Raw genomic sequence first — 15,503 nt, forward strand, 5'->3', positions numbered from 1 at the left:
CCGCCTCCAGAGGCTCTGACCAATCACAGGTCACGTTAGCGTTTGCTTCCGGGGCGGAGCCGCAGGAAGGCCCATTACTTCTGTGGAGTTTGCTATACCCCGCCCCTTATGCGGCCTGGACCAATTTGAGCAAGTTTCAAGTATCTGTTCTGAAACGGCTGCTCTGGAATTTATTTCAGACGTAACCAAGCCTCTTAAAGGTGTAGGTATTGTCCCAGTTACCGCCAGGGGAAAAGACAGAGAGCCGAGGTGGGGATTCGCAGGCGTGTCACTTCACTTACCGGTGCCTGCCTAATGACCATGCTGGAAAGGGAGAGGCGCTCGGTGTAAGACGCCGGTAATGCAGGGTTTAAGCAAGGAGTTTATTGTATCGGTACAACAATATCTCCAGAATACAGCGGGGCTCTGGCAATAAACTGACACCAGGGTAGCTGTTTTAAGCATTTCACTTATTTAATCCTCACAACAGTAGATAATAGCATCATCATGTTCATCATTCTCCTTCCCGTTTAACCAAAATTACATTGAGTAATTTAACTTATAAGCTACGAAAGTGGTAGCCAGGTTGCAAATTTCAGTTTGGCCTCCAGGTCTGTTTGGCGTACACTATATTGCATCAAATGGTGATAAGTACTATGAAAACAAATTTAAATGTATTTAAACATTATGCAAAGTGAGGGCAACTAGGTTCCATGGTCCTGGGAAGATGCGGTAAAGCAACGTTGGTTACCTTCTCAGCTGCCCATTTCACGCCTGTATCTTTGCAGAACCGTGATTATATTCTGGGGTACACCCGTCTCTACTAGGTTGATCATGTGTCTGTCTCCTTTGCCCTGCCATCAGTCGGTTTATGGGGTGAGCATGTGGCCCATTCTTGACAATGAGCAGTTAAAGGAAGTACATTAGAGACTTTGGGGGGAGGTTCTTGGTTCTTTTTCAAAACAGGACAAAGGAAGTTTCTACCTTTGATGTTGGTATGTGAGGAATGGATTGAGAGGAGAGCTAGCCCAGGAGCAGAGGCTGGTAGATGGCAAGATAGAAAAGACTTGGGTCCTTGATGATATTGCTGGGCCACTTTTTTTTTTTTTACAAGTTCCAGAAATGACCTAATTTAGGATGCTGGCTATGTAAGTTAATAAATCGCTGTGTTTGTCAAGTCACTCTTAATTGGTTTTTCTGTTATTTGCCTTTGAGAAATGACATTTAAGCCAAGCAAAAATCGAGTGGACTAGAATTCTAGGTAGAGGGAACGCCAGTGGTTAAAGCAGCAAAGGTTCATCATGCTCTGGAGACAAAGGAATTCCAGTATAGCAGGGATGTAGTGAGGAAGGGAGAGAGTGGTTGGGTATGGTTTTAGAGAAGTAAACCGAGGCCAGGTTAGATCAAGTAGCCATGAATTTTCTATTACTTTGGATTTTAAGTATTACAGAAGCCCTCTGGGGGGTTTAGGCAGGGGAGCCATATAATCATATTTTGTATTTATGAGCCCTCTGTCTGCTGTGTTCAGGACGAATTGGAGGAGGGCAAGAGTAGAAGCAGGGAGGTGGGTTACTGCAGTTGCCAGGCCAGAGATGATGGTGACTTGGGGAGAAGTGGATGATTGGGAAGATATTTTGGAGGTAGATCTATACATGGGCTTTGTTGGTATTGAAGTACAGGGAGGGGAGAAAGGGTAGAATCGAGCATGGTTTACAGGTTGTGAATGTTGAGCAATGTAGTGGATAGATGACTCATACTGGGATGAAGAAGATGAGGTGCAGGATTGAACACACATGGCCTCAGCAGTTTGATTTATGACAAAGGAAATTGAAGATGCATGCCAAGTTGGCAGGTGTGTTTATGAGCCTAAGCTTTAAATTAAAAACAATTTAAAATATGTTTATTGATTTGAGAGAGAGAGAGAGAGAAAGAAACATTAATTGGTTGTCTCCCATACATGGCCCACCCAGGGATCAAACCCATAACCGAGGTACATGCCCTGATTGGGAATTGACTCCCCAGACTTTGAGTGTACAGCATGACTCACCAACCAACTGAGGAACACTGGATGGGGCTATGAGCCTAATCTTGAGTGGAGAGATAGGAGAGATGCAGATGTGGTAGCCTCAGACATTTAGACAGTACTTGAAAGTCATGGAACTGCAGAAGCATGGCTAATACAAGAATCTGGGCAGACAACACCGGACCTGGAGTACTCTGACAATTAGCAGTTGAACAGTGGTAAAGAGGCAGGTGAGGCAGGAAGAAAATTGGCCAAGTGTGTTGTGAAGGAGGCTAAGAGAGGAGAGTGTTCCAGAATGAGTGGACACTTGATTTGGATGCTGCTGAGCTGCTGGGTTAGGTGAGAGCACTGAATTTGCCCCTGGATTAGGCATCATGGAAGTTGGATACGAAACACAGGAGAATAGAGGGAGTCCTGGGTAACTGTTTGAGTTTCTGGCTTGAGCAAATAGTTGGGTAGTTTGGCCAACTGCTGAAGAGAGGACACAGGATCCATGGAAGTTGGGGTGGGAGGGAAGATGACAAATTTAGTTTGGGACACATGGAGAGTTAGTTGGCTCTAGGGCATCCAGATGATGTGCAGCGGGCAGGTAGACACACAGGCCTGACGTTCAGAGCAGTGAGCTATGTTAGGGATCTGTGAACTGGAAGTTTCAGGAGCCAAGGACCTCCCCCAGCACCTTCCTTGGTGTTTGCTAAGCTTCTTGTATAAAAACCCAACTCTTTTACTGGGATATAAAACACACTTGGAGAGCAACTTTTTCAGGAGTCTTCTGCACCTCAGAGTTTTTGAAGAGCCAGGGACTGGGACTTCTAGAGCTCACAAGTCAGATGGTCTTTGGGGACTGACAGAAAGGAGGAGGCATTCTCTTGGGAATGTCTCTACCTTCCTCCCATGAGACCTGCGAGTGATCTGTAAGGCTCTTGTGAAATTTCCTTCAGAGACATCTAAGTTCTTTGCTCCACAGCATCATCCTCTGAGGACCAACCAACCCCAACCACAGTACAGGACATAACTGGAGGGCAGGGGAGGCTCTCATGAGGGAGAGGGGACAGACCTGAACATATGATTGTACTATCACCTAGACTTCTCATCCCAGACTCTTTCCACACCCTCAGCCCCATGTGCAGTCAGTTTTCTCCATTCCTCTCAGCAATATCTAGGCAATGGGACCTTCCTGCTTTAGTCAGTGTGCTTGGTCTTGTCTTTTGGTCCACCTTTGTGATTGGCCCTGTATAAGCCTACCCCTGCCCCCCCACCCCCAGAGACTGGACTGGGTGTCCTAGTCTTCCCAAACTAAAGATGTTTCCCAAGTGCAGGCCAATAAATGTTTAATGTAGGATGGATGGGCGGAGACAGACAAACGTGTGCATGAACACACATGGCCTTCTCCTGCTCAGAAGAGTTTGGCCACCTTCCCCATTAAAGTCAAGCTGTGCCACTGCTCTTTGGGAAGCCCTGGAGAGTGGAAGAGGTGGCAGCAGCTGGGCCACAAAGTAGCAGAGGCCCATTAGCTGGGTGGGTGGGAGAACCTGGGCCAGTCAGAGATCCCAGAGACCACACAGTGTGATGGCAACTGGGAGTCAGGTGACCGGGACCCTATTGACCAATGCCCTTGGGAAGATTGTTTCCCTTCCTGAGCCTCAATTCCCCATGTATATAATGATGGCCTCCAAGCACCCTTCATGGTGTGCCAGGAGGACCAGGGCAATATGTATTGTGTTCATGGTTGTATCTCCAAATTATCACAGTGCTGTTCTTCCTGGAGGCAGAGCCATAGGACTTGATAGTTTTGTACTGGGGGGAGGGAGAAAGAGTGTTGCTATAATTAAAAGGGTTTGTTTTTATTAAATATTTCAGGGGGAGTCATGACAGAGGCTTTTTAGGAATCTCTGCCTTAACCCGTTTGGGATAAGTCACCAACACTCTTTAGAACTCCTTCCCTGGCTTATTTATCCAGCCTTGCCCCCTCCACACATGCTGAAATCCAGCCAGACATTCCCTGCTCTCCCGCTTCCTGCCTTAGCTCATGCAAGTCCACTGCTTCTGGAATGCCCATTACCCTTCTCTGCATATCCAATTCCAAATTCCCCACAATCTGCAGAGCCATTCTTCAAAGCCACCTCCTCTGGGAAGACTTCCATGACTTCTTTCCCAAAGGAGGTAACGTTGTTTTCTTTTTTTAAAAATAGTATTTCCCCCCCTTGGCCTTCCTCCACCCAGCACCGCCCCCCACTCACTCAGGTAATCCCCACACCATTGTTCAATCCATGGCTCATGGATATATGTTCTGTGGATAGTCCATTCCTATTCTGTACTTTACATTCCCCATGCCTATTCTGTAGCTATCTATCTGTACTTCTTTATCCTCTTCACCCATTTCCCCACACCCCTCCCATCTGGCAAGTATCAAAACACTCCCTGTATCCATGATTCTCTCTGTGTTCCTCTTGTTAGCTTAGTTTGTCTTTTAGATTCAACTGTTGAGAGACATGTATTTGTTGACATTTTATTTATAGTGTTGATCTTTTTCCTAAAAAAGTCCCTTTAACATTTCATATAATAATAGTTTGCTGATAATGGACTCCTTTTTTAAAAAAATTTGGTCTGGGAAGCTCTTTATCTGCCCTTCAATTCTAAATGATAGATTTGCTGAGTAGTGTAATCTTGGTTGTAGGTTCCTGCTTTTCCTGACTTCAACTTTCTCTTGCCAATCCATTCTGGCCTGAAAAGTTGCTTTTGAGAAATCAGGTGACAGTCTTATGAGAGCTCTCCTGTAGGTAACTAAGTGCTTTTCTCTTGCTGCTTTTAAGAATCTCTCTTTATCTTTCTTAGGTTAAGAAAGGTTAAGAATCCCTCTTAACCTTTGGCATTTTAATCATGATGTGTCTTGGAATGCGCCTCTTTGCATCCATCTTGTTTGGGACTCTCTTTGCTCCCTGGACTTGCATGGCTATTTCTTTCACCAAATTAGGGAAGTTTTCTTTCATTATTGTTTCAAACAGATTTCCAAGTCCTTGTTCCTTCTCTTCTCCTCCTGGCACCCCTATGATGTGAATGCTGGAATGCTTGAAGTTGTCCCAGAGGCTGCTTACACTATCCTCATGTTTTTGGATTCTTTTTTCTTTTTGTTGTCCTGATTGCTTATTTTTTTGCTTCCTTATGTGCCAAATCATTGCTCTGATTGTTGGCTTCATCCACTGTACTGTTGCTTCCCTGTAAGTTGTTCTTTACTTCAATTAGTGTGTCCTTTGTTTCTGACTGGGACTTTTTTATGCTGTTGAGGTCCTCACTAAGTTCCTTGAGCATCCTAATGACTTGTGTTTTGAACTCTGCATCTGATACACGGTTCATCTCCATTTTGTTTAGTTCTTTCTTCTGGAATTTTGATCTGTTCTTTCATCTGGGCCACGTTTCTTTGTCCCCTCGTTTTGGCAACCTCCCTGTGTTTGTTGCTCTGTATTTGGTAGAGCTTCTATGACTCCCTGTCTTGGTAGCATGACCTAATGTAGTTGGTGTCACATAGGGTCAATTGGCACAGCTTCCCATAGCACCCAGTTTGGGTGCTCAAGGTGTGCCCTTCATGTGGGCTGAGTACACCCTCCTCTTGTAGTTGAGCCTTGATTGCTGTGGGCAGGTCACTGGGAGGGATTTACCCAGGCCAGTCAGCTGCAAAGACTGCCTGTGAGCACTGACCACCAAATTAGTTATCTGTGGCAATTCACCCACACTAGCTCTCTTGGTACTATCACTTTTCAGCTTATTTTGGAGATGCCTGATGTCCCTTTTCTAGATGTCACTCTAGAGTGGGTCTCCTGGAGAACAGAAGCAGTGTCAGGCTTTTGTTTCTCCAGGGCCTGTACTTGACTAGATCAAACAAATATTAACTGATGGAAGTATGTCCTATGGGATCTACGCTCTGACTCCCCTGCTCTAGGTGGGTATGGCTGCACCTGTTTAATGGATGAAAAGACCGAGACCCAGAGACTCATCTGAGATTGCCCAGAAAGCCATAGGCTGCAGCGCATCACAGTCTTCAGTGCTCCTCAGCAAATGAAAGGAGTCTCCCCCACTCCAGCAAGGGAGTAAAGGAGGCCACTCACACGTGCGTGGTCTGTGCTAAGGTCACCTACTTACTCACTGGCTTTTCTTCTGCCTTTCTGTCCCTTTTCTTCATCTTCCTCAAGCTTCAACTTCCCTTTTTCTTTTGTACCTTTGGCTCCCTTTTCCTTTTCTTCCTCTTCCTTTTCCTTCATTGCCTTCCTTACCTTTGTTTGTACCTGTGATTCTGTTCTAATATCTGACCAAGGCACTGCTACCTTAATTTTGATGCCCAGCCCCTACCAAGGAAATGTTGGATACGTACTTGCTCTGAACCCCTCTTCCTTTTTAAATTAACTAAGAGAGCCCAGGCCAGGGAAGTCCCCGTTATTTGCTTCCCCTTTCTACCACCCACCCCAAGCTCACAAATGAACCAGTTAGAGAGCTGTGTAAGTGGGCAAACAGAACTAGTGTTCAAATTCTTCCCCAAAGCCTTGTTTTCAGAGATTGGTGGTTTCAGCTTCTACTGCTAGGAGACAACAAGTGCAAGGAAAATGTGAATATAGAGGGTGCTAGAAGTCCCAAATGTGTACCTCTCTTATTCATTCATTCATTCATTCATTATATTCTGGACACTAGCTATGGACCAGATACTGTTCTAAATGCTTGGGACTACACAACATTCCCTGCCATCCTGGAGTTTTTATGCTAGCAGAGAAGGAGAGATAATTACGAAGTAAACTAAAAAAGTCTCAAGATAACTACAGATTAAGAACTATGAAGCCAATTAATAGGGAGAGTTAGTTAGGTGTTGGCTAAGGTCAGAGGGACTTTTATGAAGCGGATTTATTTGAGTTGAGCCAGAACTGGGAGCCAGCTAGGTAGAGAGTCTGAGGTGAGGCTCCAGATGGAGGGAACTGGGAGCACAAAGGATCCTGGTTTGTTTAAAGCACCATGGAAAGGTTCATGGGCTAGAGTTTGCTGAGAGGGGCAGGGGCAGTACCATGAGATAAAGTTGGAGATCCGTTTCAGGAACTTTATGGAAAGCCATTTAAGAGCTTTGTGCAGAAGAAAAACTGATGTGATCAATCGGTTATCTTTTGTTGTTCAAGTGTATTTACATTATTAGCTATGTAAATATTTACTGCTATGGAGATCACATGGAGGGTTATCAGCAGGGAGGAGGAGGGTGGAAAATAGGGGAAAAGGTACAGGGAATAAGTAGCATAAATGGTAGGTACAAAATAGACAGGGGGAGGTTAAGAATAGTATAGGAAATAGAAAAACCAAAGAACTTATATGTATGTATGACCCATGGACATGAAGTCGGGGGGTGGGGAATGTAGGTGGGAGGGAGGGCAATAAAGGTGGGTAAATGGGACAAACTGTAATAGCATAAGCAATAAAATATATTCAAAAGAAAAAAGAATAAATAAGAATTCATTGCTGGGTACTGTATATGATTACATTTAATTTGTTATACAAGGTTTTGGTTTGGCCAGAGTCGATCTGCCTCATTCTTCTTCTTCTTTTTTTTAATCTTTGCTGGTTTCTATATTGTTGTTACATGCTATTGGTCAGCTCCAAGTCCTGGCTTGAATGAGTGATGTCCACAATGTCCTGCCCCTGGCAGCCCTGCTCAGCTCCTGTAGACCCATGGCTATGGCTCCTTTTACTGAGTTGATCCATCTCATATTTCATCTTCCTCTTTTCCTGCTGCCTTCTATTCTTCCCAGCATGATCACCTTTTCCAAAGAACCCTGCCTTCTCATGCTGTGCCGGAAATAGGACAGATTTGATTTTGTCATTTTTGCCTCCCCTGATGTTTCAGGCTTAATTTGCTCTAGGACCCAGTTGTTTTCTATATAAGTATCACTAATTCTTTTACATCTTCCATTAACCTTCCAATACAACTTTTTACAAAATTAAATGCATCGTTATTGTATCCGTTCCACTTTTCTTTTCCGAAAAGGAAAGCCTCCCAGGCCCCCGTTCCAGCATGGACTGTTGTTCTCCAGGCCTGCTCTACCTAGATATCTCCCTTCACCTTCCTCCTCTGCTGAGTTGCATTTCCTGAACCCCATGTTTTTTCTTTCTTGGTCTGCTCCCTTGTTTTGCAGGAGTACATCTCCCAGTGGTTTGAGAAAGAGTGCATGGGCTGAAACCACTTGGACACCTAACATGTCTATAAATATCTTTATGCTACATTTTTGAAAAATGTGGGTAGGTATAAGGTTGAGGTTGTTGGAACTTTTTACTTATTAATCTTTAGAAAGAGAGAAAGAGGGAGGGAAAGAGGGAGGAAGGGAGAGGGGCATTGAGAGAGAGAGAGAGAGATTGGTTTGTTGTTCCACTTACTTATGTGTTCATTGGTTGATTTTGTTGAGGCCCGGCTGGGGCTTGAACCTATAAACTTGGTGTATCAGGGTGATGCTGTATCTAAGTGAGCTACCTGACCAAGGCCAGCTGTTGGAATTTTAAATGAGTTGATACATATCAAACAGTTAGCACAGTGCCTGGCAAAGAGTGTGCACTATATAAACATTTGTTATTATTAGTAGGGTCTCTTTATTAAATTTGTATAATAAAATTAGTGTCTTTTTTCACTCACCATGCTGGGAATCAAGAGGTATGTGACACAGCTTTTAAATTTCATAAAACTTTCTTGTATTATTCTTTGGTAAATTTTCTCTCTTCTGTCTGCTTTATTACTTCTTCCTGGAATGCCCCATAGATATTGAACAACCATGCTTACCTCTGATTTCTGTATGTCTTCTCCTATTGTGTATCTTTCTTTTGGTTCTACTTTCTGGTCAATTTCCTCAGCTTATCTTCTATGTCTTCTGCTGAATTTTAAAATTGTAGCTGTACTTTCTATTCTAAGTGCTTCGTTCCTATCTCTTTATGAATACTTTATCTTCTTTTATGGTTGCCTTCTGGTTTTTCTCCCATTCCCTGTATTTTCCCTTTCCTGAATTTTTTACTGTCGTTGTTAGCTTTGTCTTCTTTCAAGTTGGAGGCTTGCTTCAGGTAACTACTCATTTTTAAGAATTAGGCATTAAAAAGAATGTGTTTGAGTGAAGCTTTTCAACTGGGTGGTTTCCACACACAGGGATTTTGACTGGGGGCTCCTTCAATGTTTCTATTTATAGGCCTTTTGGTTGGGAGGCACATTCATTTTCTCCAGTAGTGGTTGGTATAAGCTTCCTGCAGTGTGTTTTTAACAGCTGAGGAAGGGGTTTGGGACCTCATTTTCCAGGTTTTATTTTGTTTTGGGTCAGGCCCTCTGTCTTCTGCTGTGCCTAGTAGCCCTGATTTTGCAGTACTTTTTTTTTCATTCACATTTTTCCAGAGTGTAAACCTCCCTTTACCTGCCACAGTGAGGAGCAGTCTTCTCCCCGCCATTTGAATAAGGGAGATGTTTGAGAACTTCAAAGATATAATTACCCTGCATAAACTTTCAAGGAGTATGTTTTTACGCCCACCTTTGATCCCACCTCCCCTAGTACTTCTGGGGCATATCTCCTCACTTCCGGTTAGTATTCCCCAACTCTGAAGGCATTTACACTTTGGCTTCTTCTCTTCTGCTAAGTCAGTTACCCCTCTTCCACCTACTTTTCATTTTCCAACAACTGTTGACACTTTTGCTATTCCTCTCCCACCTTCTAGCCCCTGGGGTTTCTTATGCTGTTGAGTCCTTTTCTGTCAACTCAGGGGAATATGCAAACCTAAATCTGGGTGTTAAATCCCCTGGTCCAGGACTGGGGAAAACATGAGAAAACTCTCTACTTTGCCAGACTCTAAATGTTATCAGTTGATTCATTTTTATCAGACTTTAAAAGACTCAGAATTCCAAGGATCCAAACATTAGCCAGAAGAATTTTCAACAAAGTCCTTTTAATTTATTACACTAGAAATCACGTCACTGACTAAATCACCAGGAATTTTCAGCATAAAGTTTAACATCTCAGTGACCACCAAGGCCTGGGCTCTGGGGCTAGCTCTGCCTCTCCCAGTCCTTAAAGGGGTTTAGAGGGAGAGACTTCATTAACAGAGACCAAGTCAGTGGTTGCAGGTCCTTCTTTCCCAGTCACTGGACAAGCTGCTCAACTCTTGTCCAGAGGAGGAAAGAGTATTTCAGAAAAATCTAATCAAGAATCTGACACTGCATTATAAGATCTTTCTCAACAGCTTAGATTTATCAACTCTATTAATCCAAATTTATTTGCTTCTGATATTTTCCCCCTGGCACTTCCCTCAAACTGGAATAACCTCCTTTTGCTCTTGGAAAGAGGAAACAGGTTTTTCTGCTCCTCTTCCAAGCAGAAATTGAACAAACCTCCCCACCGAAGTCTAAATGTTACTTTTGGCCCTGGAATGTGCAGTTTGTGCCCGGCTGATTGAAATCACCTAGAGAGGGCAACTGTGCAACTGATATTCGGGCAGCCGCCTCTGGAAATTTGTTCTTAAAATCAACTCTTGAGAATCATCCATGATTGCGTACAAAGGCTCCAAGGTCCAAACAACTTCTGCTACTCCATCTCACAAGCTCGGCTCAGAAGAGGCACTGGAATTGTCGTGGGCAAGAGCCGCGGCAGTGGTCCCACGAGGTAGGACCTCAATAACCCGAGGCTTGTCAATGATCCTGGCCGTCCGGTTTCCCTTTTCCACAATGCCCACGATCCATGCTTGGTGACCCTCCCCATACTTGGAAGATTTGATTTCAGAACAAAAGCGAGCAGCCTGTTCCCTTGGCAAGCAAATCAGCAATCCCCCAGAAGTTTCTGCTGAGGTTCCCTGAAGGAGCCCAAAGCGCCCACTGGCCTTGCTGATGGCAGCCATCTTGGCAATGATTGGCAGATTATGAATGACAAAGGAAACCTCATTTCTCTGTTGTTTTGCAAGGTTCTGAGAGTGTCCCAGAATACCAAAGCCTGTGATATCCGTGGCGGCATGGGCATTAAATGTGTGCATTAACCCAGCAGCAGTTCTGTTTAGGGTAGCCATGTTGAACATGGCTTCCTGATAGGCCAGCTCTACCTCTTCTTTGGACACCACCATCTTTATCTTATTCCACCTTTCAGGATTGTCCAGCCATTGGTGGGCATTGACAGCAACTTGGGTGCCTAAGGGTTTGGTTAACACCAGCACATCCCCAACAACTGCACTGTCAGGCATTATGAATTCATTTGGCTGACACACCACAGTGGCAACCCCACCCACGATAATCCAAGGGTTTACCACAGTTTGTCCACCAGTCACTGCAGTCCCTCCTTCCTCGGCAGCATCGCGAAAGCCTTTGATCATGAGTGGGGTTATCTTTTCACGTTCCTCTTCAGACATATTCTGGCTGACGCTGAGTAACATCAACATGTTGTCACACTCGGTGATGCCCATGGCATAGAGGTCACTCAGCACATTGGCACAAGCTATGCGTCCCATCATGTAGGGATCTTCCACCAAGGGGTAAAAGAAGTCCGTGGTTTGCACCAGCGACAGGCCTCCGTGCCTCAGGGGTATGACGCAGGAGTCCAAGCCAATGCCCAGGGCTGGAAAACTTGGGCTGGATTCCGCCATGACCGGCAGGCCGGCCTCCTGGGCCGCCTCGTCCTGGCCTCCGACCAGTCCCTGGCCCGGCGGGGCCCGCACGTCCGGCCGCGTCAGTCCCGCCAGGAGTTTGAGCAGCGTCTCCTGGGGGACCTTGCAGCCTCAGCCTTTCATGCCTGAGAAGCCGGTCAGCCGCCAGCTGGGGCTGAGGCCCAGCGCCTGGGGCTCGAAGGGCCGGTAGCTCGAGAAGCCGCGACCCAAAGACCAGCCCGCGGCTCCCGCGGAGCCTTCCACCGCCGCCGCCGCCACCGCCACCGCCGCCACGGCCTCCCCGCTGGCACCAGTCACTGCGGTTTCTGCCATTACGCCTGCTGGGCAGGGAGGGAGAAGAGGAGACGTCCCTTTTATTTTCTACTCCACTTAGTACGGAGTACCGTCAGATATTACCGCAGAGACGGTAACCCACGCGCTTCCTTCGCCTGGAGGGGCTCAAGCCACGCCCCACCGCCCTGCCTTCCTCAGTGAGCAACCGACAGCCACTCACATAGAGTTCCTGCTGATTGACAGTCGTTCTATCCAATAACGGCTTTGCCACGGAGAGGCGGGCTTCCTTTGGTCTAAAAGACTTAAAGCATTACAGAATCGACCACCAACTTTCGAAATTTGGTCCCGGGTAGGTAACAGAGCAAGTGCTTTGGTTTGCTCCGGGTGTTGTGGATTGAGTGACCTTTAAGGGGTGGAGGTGGCTGACGGAGCTCGGCTCCCCTAGAGGCTGTGTACCAAGTACAGCCTTTTGAAAGACGAGGGAAGATCCATAGCTTGCAAACCTCTAGCCGGCCAGAATTGTCCGAAAGTCACTTGTCAGCGCGCATGATGATCAATTCGGGGTAAGAAAATAGCTAGTGGAAAAAATAAGAAAGAACAATAAGAAATTAGATAAGCAAGCTGTAACATCAAAATAATGAAATGTTTAAAAGGGCTTTAATGAATTTTAGGACCCTGTACACCTGCATAAGTTCTGGTGATGTTCCCACCACTAGGTATCTGAGTTACTTTCCATCTCAGTGTTTCAACAAAGTAGCTTACCTAGGTGTCTTCTGTTGTGAAGTTTCTATATCTCTTTAATTTAATATATATGAGAACATAGATGTATCCATGAACGATAGCTTGGAAATATCTATTAAAATTATAAGGATATTTCTCCCTTAATGGCTTGTGTCGCTCAGTGCATTGAGTGCCGGCCTGTAAACCCAAAGGTCGCTAGTCAGGGCACATGCCTGGGTTGTGGGCCAGGTCCCTTTCTGGTGCCTAGAAAAGGTACCAATCAATGTATTTCTTTCTCTCTTTTTTTTTTTTTGAAGATTTTATTTATTTATTTTTAGAGAGGAAGGGAGGGAGATAGAGAGAGAAACATCAATGTGTGGTTGCTGGGGATCATGGCCTGCAATCCAGGCATGTACCGTGACTGGAAATCAAACCTGCGACACTTTGGTTCGCAGCCGTGCTCAATCCACTGAGCTACGCCAGCCAGGCAATCAATGTATTTCTTGCACATTGATGTTTCTCATCCTCTTTCTCCCTTCCTTCCCTTCTGTCTAAAATATATATATAAATAAAATCTTAGTAAATGTTACAATGGCATTTAATACATTAAATGCAGCGGTTCCAATTCTAGGACTTTATCCTATATCCTAGAGATGTGAGTGGGAAGTGATGTATTAATTATTCCTGTGCTGTTTGTAATATCAACATACTGGAGACAACTTAAATGTTTATCCACTATGGTTAAAAAATTGTGATACATTGACATAACAAGCTACCAAGCAATTGTAAAACAGAATCAGAAAGCATTGATGGAATTATACTGATAACAATTACAGTTCTAATAGGCACAGTTCTAAATGCTTTACATATATTAACTAATTTCATTCTCATAAAACCTTTTGAGTTAGGATTCTTTCCACTCCTTATAAACAAGGTATATAAGACACCGAGTAATAAAATCACCTAGTGGAGGTTACAGGCAGTTTATTGTGAAGCAGTATATTCATTATGTATCCAATCTGCCCCAGAGACCACCAGGTTAGACTGCCTATGGTGTGTGTTAAAAGAAATAAGCAAGCTTCAGAACAGTATGTATACAATGATACTATTTGTTGTAAAAGAGGAATTATATGCTTTAGTCTATTTCTGGAAGGGTAATCACCAGAAACGGTTAATACTGATTGCCTCTGGAAACAGAATGAGGTGGTTAGGGGATGAGAGATTTTCAATTGTATTGCCTTTTTGTTCCTTTGACATTTGGAACTTGAATAACATTTTAAACAATTTGAAGATACTACATACTTTTAAAACATTTTAAAAGTTTAAAACTTTAAAACGTTTTAAAACATTTAAGACATTTGATGATATTGCATACTTTTTTTAGAAAAGGAACTGCTTATGGGAGTATAAATTGGTGCAGCCATCTTGGAAGAGAGTTTGGCCTTAACTGATGAAACTGTGCATTCTGCCCATGGGTGGAATGCCTCAGCAATTCAACTTACAGAACATACCCTAGAGGAAATCTGGCACATACGTGCCAGGATACAGGTACAAGAATGTAAGAGCACTGGAGATGGATTGCACAACAATGGGAATGTTCTTAACACTACTGAACTGTACAGTTACAAATGGTTAAGATGGTAAATTTTATGTCATCTTCATTTTTTCAGACTTTTGTTTTGCGTGGGGGCGGGGGGGTACCATTAATGGAATTGCCTCTCACCACCACCACCACCACAAAAAATAAAATAAAATAAAAAATTGCTTCTCCCATGCCCCCAACCGGGGACCTGGCCAGTGAGCCAGGCATGTGTCCTGACCAAATCCAACTGGTGACACTTTGGTTCTCAGGCCAGCACTCAACCAACTGAGCCACACCAGCCAGGGTATGTGCCATTTGTATTTGGACATAATTAAAAATATAGGGGCTACTTATAGATCCTATAGTATTGGGTTGGCCAAAAAAGCCCAAATGGTTTTTTTCATAAAATAGAAGACACATTTTTCATTTTCACGAGTAACTTTATTGATTTGGATATTTTGAGTATGTTGGCTAGTGGTATACAACACATGGTATAATGTTGCTTATTCTCAATTAATGTTTCCATTTGATTGCTATCAACTTCAACTTGATAAACAAAAGTCTGAAAAAATTAAGATGACATAAAATTTACCATCAACTGATCTCCCTGACCATGAAGCATCGTCCAGCAAGAAATCTCCAGCGCAAAACTTCACAAACCACTTTTGACACTGTGGGGTCAATGGACATGACCCTCACCCCTCCCACGGCTGAGGGTGTATCAGATGGCCACTGGCCAGAAGGAATGTGTATTGTTTTGGGAATGGATTGTAACTCCCTCCTTATCCCTTTTTGGGAGCAGCTTTTTGTCCTATGCTGCTTCTTGACCTTTTACACACTGAGGTAATCTAGTTTAGAGTCACGCACAGGACATGTGCCTCCTTTGTCTGGGACCCCTTATAACGATCCTCAGACTAGAGAAGGCGAGGTCTTTCCTGACCTGCTGCCATCGGTGCACCCCCCTGTGATGTAGATAATAAACAGCATGTCCTCATCGGCTAGTCCACCAGGTGGGTTTTTTTTTCAGAATATCATGAACACTTTAGCAGCTCCCAGGTTTGCGTTTGGAGCTCCTGTGCTACAGACACATTCCATCAGTCACAGCACCTTCTCCACACACTGCACAAATCTTTTATTGTGTTTCGGTCACATTTTTACCTTTCTTGAAATAATAAAGTATAATATGCTGAAAATGTTGCATATTTTCTTCCATCTTCAATATTAAAATGGCTACACAAAAATTCACCAGTTTTGATGAGTTTTTTTTTAATGCACGCTGATATGACA

The 15,503-nt window shown here is 44.2% G+C and overlaps 1 protein-coding gene across 1 annotated transcript; it reads right to left on the bottom strand.

The window, feature by feature from the left end:
• Nucleotides 1-9,920: 9,920 nt before the first annotated feature.
• On the bottom strand, nt 9,921-12,404 carry LOC114502708 (selenide, water dikinase 2-like). The gene has a single exon (XM_028519844.2). The coding sequence runs from the start codon at nt 11,951-11,953 to the stop codon at nt 10,586-10,588; it is 1,368 nt and encodes a 455-aa protein (XP_028375645.1). The 5' UTR covers nt 11,954-12,404; the 3' UTR covers nt 9,921-10,585.
• Between the last annotated feature and the right edge of the window lie 3,099 nt (nt 12,405-15,503).

Source organism: Phyllostomus discolor, chromosome 3, assembly GCF_004126475.2.
Source record: "Phyllostomus discolor isolate MPI-MPIP mPhyDis1 chromosome 3, mPhyDis1.pri.v3, whole genome shotgun sequence".
Classification (NCBI taxonomy): domain Eukaryota; kingdom Metazoa; phylum Chordata; class Mammalia; order Chiroptera; family Phyllostomidae; genus Phyllostomus; species Phyllostomus discolor.